Below are 9,649 nucleotides of genomic sequence, written 5' to 3'. Positions count from 1 at the left end.
CTACTTTTTCACCTACGAGGTGGGAGTGATGATAATAGTATGGATCCCCGAGAATTGGTGGGAGGATTAAGTTAATATGTGTAAAGCATGTAGAATAGGGGCTGTTGTTACAATTCCACCAACAGAGCCACCTGCATGTCTGAGGCCTAATGACATTAAATATTGGTCTCCCCTCCTTCTAATGCCACTTTAAGCGAGGTACCTACTTCTTTCCCATGTAGGTTTGCTTACACAGAAACAATGTGCTTGTCACAGAGACTCTGAGAAATTGCCATTCCAGACCCTGTGGTATCTTATGGCAAATCAATGAGTTACTTCTGGTTCTGCCTGGGCCTCCCACCTTGCCTGACCACAGAGGCAAGACGCAGGCATCATGGAAATGGAGGATTTTGGTCTGGGGGCAGATCAGTTTTGATTTCTAAATCATCACGCTGGTGTTCTGGTGCCTATTTCCTCCTAGGTATTTTGGGTTACTGCATAGACGCTCAGGCTCTGATTTCTCTGAAAAGTGATATGAGTGAATCCTCAGCTCTGAAGCAGAGGGCAGTCCCAGCTGGTTTTCCCACCCCACAGTGGTCGACCCGAATGGGCTTCCTATCTGATGCTGGGGCTGCTCTCCCTGCTATGGTACCTTTCCATGAAAGAACACAGATCTTGTAGAAAACTGGTGGATTAAAAATGTAGGAAAGGAGGGAGCTTCAAGAGGAAGCATTAAGCCAGGGGTCCCCACTGACCTGCTTGCAGTGACTTCTCTAAAGAAGTCCAAATGTTTTCATTTCATTCCAGGACACTGCCTGGAATTGCAGCTACCCTTTAGGGATTGTCTGGGTTTTAAAGCATTGTCAACTAATAGTGTGGGTCGTTCTGGAAGGGTTAGAGCATGTTCGATAATGTCAACGGTGATGCGCATCAATGGGAATGTGTTTGATAAGATTTCTTTCCTCCTGACATCTTGCGGGGTTGGGTTTACCTTTAAGAACAGCAGATTTGTGAGTTTTGTTTTATTTTGATTTTGGACAGAGGGGTGAGGTAGGAAGGGGGAAGGGATACACGAGAGACTTAAAACTCTTGGGGAGGTCCATGGCACCTGATTATGGTTGAGGGGGAGAACCTGAGAGGTTCAAAGAACAGGAGGGCTCAGTGAGGTTAAGCTATGACACGGGTTATGTTGGCATTCCCGGATTGGCCTGGGACAACAATTATAACCTTCCCCTGGAAAAACGCAGCCTGAGCTCCAAATAAGCAACTAGTAAAGGAACTTTTCAGATACTGCCCATTGAAATTGAGTTCTCAAACAATTAACTTCCGATAGTGGATCTTGGGGAGAAAGAGAAAGTCCCGGGAAGCACTTGGGACGGCACTGGGGGAGAAAAGATGGGCCAGAAGCATAGAGCATATTCGGTGTTAAAGCTGGGAAGGCATTTGTTCCCGGGGTTTGGGGCAGGCAGTGACCTGCTGAAAACCCCCGCCAGCACAGGCACCTCTCCAGAGATCTGGTAGAAAGACGTCCTGCATTTCAAGTGAGGAAGTTGCGGACACTCGGGTTATGCTGACGTCTCATTCTGAGTTCTTGGGACAGCCTTCCCTCTTAACTTTGCGAGAACCTGGGGCCTCCGTCTGCGTCCACCTTAGAGTCCGTGCGCAAGGGACAGACAGGTAAGAACTCGGCAGGAGAAGCCAAGCCCCGGTTGGAGGAAGCCCGAGCGAGGAGGCGTGGATGGAGATACAGCTGGGGGTCAGGACTGAGGGACGATGCAGCGGGACGTAAGAAAGGGAAGGGAGGGGGCGGGAGCGTCGCGTGCGGGGACCTCGGCAGCACGCGCGGTCCCAGCAGAGGTGCGGCGCGGGCGCCCGCGGAAAGGGGAGGGTGGAGAGGCGCGGGCTGGGCGGGGTCGGGGAGCCGGCGCGGGGAAGCTGTCCCTGCGGCGCCCGGCGCTCGGCCGAACGAGGCGGCGGGGGTCTGAGCCGGCGAGCGGCGCGAGGGCGCCGAGGCCGCGGCGGCTGGAACAGGTGAGCGTCCGCGGGGCGGCGGGTCCCCGCCCTTCCCCGCGGGCGCGCCTCCTCCCAGCCAGCCTCCCGGCGCCGAGCTGCTCCGCGGCTCCCCTGGGTTTGGGCTTTTGCGCCTGGCAGCTGGCTTTTTTCCCCTCCCCTGTTTCTGCCTCTCCTTCTTCTTTTAGGTCGCTCCACCCCGCCCAGGATCCGGCGAAGGGGAACGGGCCGGGCTGCGGCTGCCAACTCGCGCCGGGTGCGTGTGTGCGAACTCCCGGAGCGGCGTCCCGCGCCCTGCCTCCGCCCTGCGCGGCGCGCGCTCCTCGCTCCCCGGGCCCGCGGCCTCCCCCGCAGCCCTTCCCCACTTTTCCCCCCTTTGGCAATCACATGGCATTTTAAGAATGCCGGAAAGATGGCGGTAGCGGCGGCGGCGGCGGCGGCGGCGGCGGGGCCGAGCGGCGGGGGAGGCGGCCGGGCGCAGCGGAGCGGGCTGCTGGAAGTTTTGGTGCGGGATCGCTGGCACAAAGTTCTGGTGAACTTGAGCGAGGACGCCCTGGTTCTGAGCTGCGAGGAGGGCGCCGCGGCGTACAACGGCATCGGGACCGCCACCAATGGCTCGTTCTGCAGGGGCGCCGGCGGCGCGCAGCCCCCGGACTCGCCCGCCGGGGTCCGCACCGCCTTCACCGACCTGCCCGAGCAGGTGCCCGAGTCCATCTCCAACCAGAAGCGCGGCGTGAAGGTGCTGAAGCAGGAGCTGGGCGGGCTGGGCATCAGCATCAAGGGGGGCAAGGAGAACAAGATGCCCATCCTCATCAGCAAGATCTTCAAGGGGCTGGCGGCGGACCAGACCCAAGCCCTGTACGTGGGCGACGCCATCCTGTCGGTGAACGGAGCCGATCTGCGGGACGCCACCCACGACGAGGCGGTGCAGGCGCTGAAGCGCGCCGGCAAGGAGGTGCTGCTGGAAGGTAAGGGGTTAACGCCGCGCGGGCCGCGCACACACCCCCTCACCCTCCCGCCGCACCCTCACTCTCGCCCACGTGCGGACACAGCCCGGGGTTCCGGCGAGTGGGGGCGGCGGGGAGTTTGGACAACTTTACCCCACCTGGGGGCAACTTGTCCTCACGCTAGTCTTTGCCGGCTTGGACGCGGCAGGGGTGTGTGAAAGGGCTTGGCGAGCAGGGCTTCTTGGGCTACGTGGCAGGCACAGGGTCTTAGTGCCTAGTGCCCGGTGTCTCATTTTTACCCGCGGATAATCCAAGTGGAGCGTACGTAGGGGTAGGACGTGGAGCTGGAAAGGAGGGGCAGCCGTCCACGCTCCGGTGGAGAGCCCACTGAACAGTAGCGACTCCGAGAGTTCTGCTTTGGCACAGTTTTCCTCAGGAGCCTGGGCAATCCGGTGAAAAGGGTTCCGTCCCAAAGAGGACAGAGAGGAGGGGCATTGTTTGAATGCTAAAACCCCATCACCCTTCCGGACTTCCCTCTTTCAGATTGGAAGCCGGGCTCACGCCGGGGACTTGTGCCAAGGGCTGGGTAGTGTGTTGCGTCTTTGTGCACAAGTTCCCTTCTGGTGCCAGGTGTTCGGCCGGTCAGTCTGGATTCCAGGCTGCTCCTCTGGGTGGAGGGTTGGGGAGGCAGTTTTTCTGCTTGCATTTTCCCGGGATTTTTCCCGAGTAGTGTGCAAACAGTTTTGCATTTTGAAACAGTTTCTCCTGAGTGTGAGGCGTCTTAGAGACGACTCTCTTGAGATCCTATGAGCCCAATCCCCTAGTTTTTCAAGTGAACGGAATAAGTAGCCGCATTACTGTGCCCTTTTGCTGTTAGGAGGGGCAGAAGGGCAATAGGGTATTAAGTGGATAATCATTGTCCTTTCCCACTACATCTGTATTTACTTGATAATTGCCTCTCTGCCCCATAGCTTCCTTTGTACATACCTCCGTTAACACAAATATTGTGCAATTATTTTTATCTATTTACCCAGCTTTCCCCTCGCTGTAGATTGAGTTGTCTTGGGTCTTTTATTTAGTTATGGGTCACCTCCCTTGAGTTTAGGTGCTCAATGATCTGCAAGCTGAGTGAATAAGTAAACGAACCCATAGCCACAGAAACAAGAGTGTTTCAACCCAGACCTTGTAAACTGGTGGTTGATTTAAATCCTAAATTAAGGACTTAAGTCAATTTCCTGCTCACAGATGTGGTGCTGGGGTGTGAAACTGCGAAAGTTCAAAGTTGAGAAGCCAGCCTTGTTAACATGTGACGGCTGATGCAACTGTCTGGTACATGATAGTCCACCTCCTGCCTAGAATCCAGAGGCTTCCCCCACCCCCACCATTATTTACCTAGAGGATTTGTGATGTCTTCATGTTTAATTGCTACCCTGGATCCAGAAAAGTGGAAGGCTATTTGCTTTGGTTTGATGATTAACACAAGTAAGCAGAAAAAAAGTTTTCTTGACTCAAGTGTGTTGGTTTGTGTGACAACGGGCAGGTGGGATCTGGGACAAGTGTAGTTTGGACTGTAAACCACTGCACACCTGTTCAGCTTGCAATATTTATCAGGGGGGACAAAAGGCAGGTCATTTCTGTTTCAAAGCACTGCCCTTCGTTACGACTCTTCTTCTCCATGGTTTCCACTTAAAGAATAATGACTTAGCAATAGATTAAAAAAAAAAAAAATCTCTCACCCAGAAAGAGGAAGGAAAGGTGACTCCCTGCAGTTGAAAATAAACTTAAAGAAAAAGAATCAAGCAGTTGTGTGACTTTCTGGATGCAGCAACTGAAGAGTGAGTTTTGTAAAAACCTCTAATGTGACATTCTTGCAACATGCCCCCCTGTGTTGCAGGTAGGACCTCTGAGGGAAGGCCTGTGGGCCTCCTAGACAGGAACCACCTGGGCTTTGGGCCACAACCTTCTTCCCAGCCTGAGTTTTTAGAGATCGGAGGCAATAAGAGAAGCAAGTAGAGGCCCTGCTCAAAACAATGTGTCTTGTTCTGAGTCAGTGTTGGTCCTAAGTGCAGGAGGTGTGATACTATACCATCAAAGCAAATATCACACACATATCCCTTCTTTTTTAGCTTGGACTAGTACATGGGTGACCAGCTGAAGGGGCAGTCAGAGCCACCAGAAAGCCTTCTTGAAATCACATATCTAGTTGCCCGTATCCTGAAATGCAATCTTGATTGCAGAATTTCTACAGAGGAATGGCTTCGTAGATGTAATCTGCTTGGACGAGAGGCTTAGGGAGATGTTTCAAAGATATGTTTATGTGGAAAATGCACAGTTTTTTACTTAGGTTGCTTTTTTTTTTTTCCTGGCCTGCCGATGGAGATTAGTCCTTTAACCACAGCCAATACGCACCCCATTACACGACGTGCGCCCCCTAGTGGAAGGTCGCTGCCGCTGCTAGTGAAACGCTCTGAAATGAAACGCTGAACCCCAAGTTTCAATCCCTGCCTTCCAGTTGTAGAATCTACCACAGAATTAACCTCCTTGAGCCTCAGTGTCTTCTGAAAAAAAGGGAATACAGAAACTCGGCTAGAACTTCTTACTTTACAGGGCTGTTGCATGGAGAGAAATCTGAGAATAAAAGAAAAACAAGACATGCATCAAATGACTGCTGTGATTAGTTGTGTTGCCATTACATGAAATGAAGGTGAAATTGTCCTAAGGGATAGTCCTTTCCTCACACTGTACTAGGCTTTATATTTCTTACTTTTAGTCTCCCTTTAGTTTTTTTATTATGAAACTGTAATGATAGGAGACCATTCCTCTGCGGGAAGGGAATCATTACAATCGCTAACATTTGGTGAGCACTTATATGTTACAGGCTTTACTTGGATTTGTTCGTTACACTTTTAGTAACTCTGTGAGGCTAGTACTTGATCCCTGTGGGCTATTTGCTTCAAGTAAAATAGCTAGGAGGTTTCCAGGTCTGTCTCACTTAAAAGCTCATACAAGGACACCTGGGTAGCTCAGTCGGTTACATGTCTGACTTCAGCTCAGGTCGTGATCTCACAGCTTGTGGGTTCGAGCCCCGCATCGGGCTCTGTGCTGACAGCTCAGAGCCTGGAACCTGCTTCTGATTCTGTCTCCATCTCTCTCTGCCCCTCCCCTGCTTGTACTCTGTGTGTCTCTCCTCTCAAAAGTAAACAAACAAATAAAAGCTCATACTTGTAACTTCTAGGGGAAATTGATACTCTGCGTTTCTCCTTCAACTATATACTTAAGTTGGTTGAAGTTCCTCAGTTATTGGGCTCAAGATGTTCTTCCTCACTCCTCAAATATGCTGAAGTGCTTGGGACAGCCTTGAGCAGGAAAAGCCCTTGTGTGGGCTACTCAAAAGGGAGGGACAGAAAAGAGGATTGAGTCTAAAAACCTTAATGCACTAAGTGTATGGCTCAACTTCACAACAAGGCAGGGCCTCTATCATTGAACACATGGCCAACAAGGAGACTAAATTGTAATTCAAACTGAAAATAAAGAGTGAATAGACAGGGCCAGCTAAGTCAGTGTTTAGCCAAATATTCATCAAAGTTAATGTCAGGTATCTTCACATTATGAACTCATTTCCTATTTTAGGGGGTAAGATCAGGGACCCTACATTCAGCCATGCAAAGATTGAACCCCATAATGCCAGGGGACGCCATGTACATGGTGTACAATGAGAATGGCACCCTGTGGAGTTGGGCAGGGTACAACTGCGTGAATATCCTTGGTAGTTCTGGGTCAGGGGAGGGGTGAATTTTTTGCCCTGAGATTGGTAGCAAAATAGTAATTTGGAATCTATCGACCTTTTTGTGACTGAAACTAATAAAATTAGTTTCTCCATAACTTTGTCCAGATTGAGGAGTACAGAATGTTCTGGAAGACACATATTGGGGTATGGAAGGTAGGGGTGGGGGGGATGAACAGAATCATATCCGGGGCCAAAAGGTATCCTCCAGAACTGATCCAGAAGAGATGGAAACTCAGAGAAGGTCAGAGACTGTTGTTGACATGAACCTTGTCCGTCAAAGCTCCTCCCCCAGTACTGCTCCCAGGAATGCTTGGCTGTTGAGATCATCTAAAATGTCACTTGCACAGTCACTTCCCTTAGTGGTGGAAGTGGGAATGGCAGGGCAGGGAGATGGGGCACAAGGTAGAGGCAGTGGTTTTGTTGCCATGAAATTTCAGGATTGGACGAGAATTTGAACTTTAAAGAATCTTACTTTATTTAGGATGTACAGATCCTTAAAGATTACCCAAGACCTCTGGAATTAAGAGTCTTGAAACTTGGGCTCTTATATTGTAACTAATAGTTACTCTTTTCACAAGATGCTTTAACTTGTTAGGCCTGGATTTTCTTCACTGGGAAGCTAAGGAGCTAGGTTAAGGTATCCCTAAACATTATTTCACTTCACGTTCTATAAAGTAAGACCCAACACACTTTTAATAAGAAACCTTTCTAACACCGCTTTTATTTTTACGAAATGAATTTCATAAATAATAAAATCGGACTGTAGTTTACATCTAAAAATCAGCATAATGCCCTATTATTATTAACATTAATAAAATGGAGAAATGAGTAAATCTTTTTAAGTTTATTTATTTGTTTTGAGAGAGAGAGAAAGAAAGAGTAGGGGGGAGGGGCAGAGAGAGAGTACTCTGCTGACAGCAGAGAGCCCGAAGTGACGCTAAAACTCCCGAACTGAGAGATCATGTGACCTGAGCCGAAGTTGGACATTTAACTGACTGGGCCTCATGGATAAATTATTTTGAAAAAAGTTTCAATTGATAAATGCATAGTACAACTACACCAGAGGTCTGCATGAGTGAGGTAGATACGAGTACCTGAATGTAAAATCACCATCAGTGAATAGCTACAACTGAAGGTGGCTAGGGGTGTGTGGTGTCATTTGGGATCTGGAAGAATCTTGCACTGTGAAGGGCTGCCTCAGATGTTGCAAGATGTCTAGCTTCCCTGGCTCCTATCACTAAATGCTAGGAATATGCCACTACCGCTCCCCTGGACCCCCAAAATGCCTCCATAAATATCTGAACTGCTACTGAGAAGGGGTATTTTGACCCTCCAGCCTCTTGAGAACATTCTGTAAGAATACTGATTCTGGGGGCGCCTGGGTGGCTCAGTGGCTTAAGCGTCCAACTTCAGCTCAGGTCATGATTTTGCCATTCATGAGTTCGGGGCCCCGCGTCGGGTTCTGGGCTGACAGCACAGAGCCTGGAGCCTGGTTTGGATTCTGTGTCTCCCTCTCTTTCTGTCCCTTCCCTGCTCACACTCTGTCTCTCTCAATAAATATGTAAATAAATAAATAAATAAACAAACAAACAAACAAACATAAAAAAAAGAATACCGATTCTGCTTTACCACTTTATACAGTAGTCCCCTTATCCTGGGTGTTGCTTTCCACAGTTTCAGTTTCGCAAGGTTCACCACGGCCTGGAAGAAGATGATCTTCCTCTGACATAGTGTCAGAGGGTCAGTAGTAGCCTAACGCTCTGTCACAATGCATGCATCCTTCACCTCACTTCATCCCATCACATAGGCATGCTATTATTTCCCGTCATCACAGGAAGGGCAAGTACAGGACAGTAAGATATTTTGAGAGACAGAAAGGCCACATTCACATAGCTTTTATGGTAGTGATTGATATAATTGTTCTATTTTATTATTAGGTATTGTTGTTAATCTCTTACTGTGCCTAATTTATCAATTAAGCTTTATCATAGGTGTGTATGTATAGGAGAAAAACACAGTCTATATAAGGTTCAGTACAGTCTGTGGTTTCAGGCGTCCACAGGGGGTCTTGGAACATATCCTCTGCCGGGCACAGCAGTACCTAACCTTTTGCAAACTCTTTACAGATGTAATAAGAGCTAACATTTATATAATATTTGCATCATGCCAGATGCGGTTCTAAGCACTTCACATGGACTAAATCATTGGGTTCTCCCAGTAACCCAATATGATTAGAATGCCTGCTTTATAGATGAGAAAACTGAGGCACAGATCATTTAAGTCACTTGCCACTGAAACAGTGAGTAAATGCTGCTGCTGAGATGTAAACACAGGCCTTATCGCTTTGGATCTTCATAAACAGACTCAGGCGATGAGCAGATTAGGGGTGCTTAACCTCAGTTTATTGATTAGGAGACTGAAGCTCCTTGGTGGCTCAGTTGGTTAAGTGTCAGACTCTGGATTTTGGCTCCGGTCGTAATCTCAGGTCATGATCTCACAGTTGTGAGATTGAGCCCTGTGTGGGGCTCTGCATGGAGTGTAGAGCCTGCCTAAGACGCTCTCTCTCCCTCTCCCTCTGCCCCTCCCCTGCTTGCGTGCATGGTGTGATCTCTCTGTCATAGATAGATAGATAGATAGATAGATAGATAGATAGATAGATAGAAAAAAATAAAAAGGAGAGTAAAGCTCCAACAGGTCCCATGATTTGTCCTATTTAGGTCTTCTACTTTCTTGTCTGGTGTATTAGTTTTCTATTGCTGCTCTAACAAATTTCCCAAAACCTTGGTAAATTAAAAGACAAATTTATTATCTTATGGTTTGTTTTTTTTTTTAAGTCAGAAGTCTGATGCAGATCTCAATGAGCCAAAATCAGGGTATCCACAGTGCTTAATTCCTTTCTGGAGACCCTAAAAGAGAATCTGTCCCC

General features: G+C 48.8%; 1 protein-coding gene across 2 annotated transcripts in view; it reads left to right on the top strand.

The window, feature by feature from the left end:
• The first annotated feature begins 1,027 nt into the window (after positions 1-1,027).
• SNTB1 (syntrophin beta 1) overlaps positions 1,028-9,649 on the top strand; it is a 236,860-nt gene continuing 228,238 nt past the window's right edge. Inside the window, exons 1-2 of one of the 2 annotated variants that reach the window (XM_045050090.1) lie at positions 1,028-1,656; positions 2,178-2,957. In XM_045050090.1, the coding sequence (XP_044906025.1) occupies positions 2,402-2,957 (556 nt within the window). In that variant the 5' untranslated portion in view covers positions 1,028-1,656; positions 2,178-2,401. Of the gene's footprint in view, positions 1,657-1,904; positions 2,011-2,177; positions 2,958-9,649 lie in introns of those variants that run through there. The other variant, XM_045050091.1, reaches the window with a different exon arrangement.

Source organism: Felis catus, chromosome F2 (genome assembly GCF_018350175.1).
Source record: "Felis catus isolate Fca126 chromosome F2, F.catus_Fca126_mat1.0, whole genome shotgun sequence".
Taxonomy (NCBI): domain Eukaryota; kingdom Metazoa; phylum Chordata; class Mammalia; order Carnivora; family Felidae; genus Felis; species Felis catus.
Note: the sequence above shows the minus strand (reverse complement) of the source record. Positions and strands in the feature narration are given on the sequence as shown.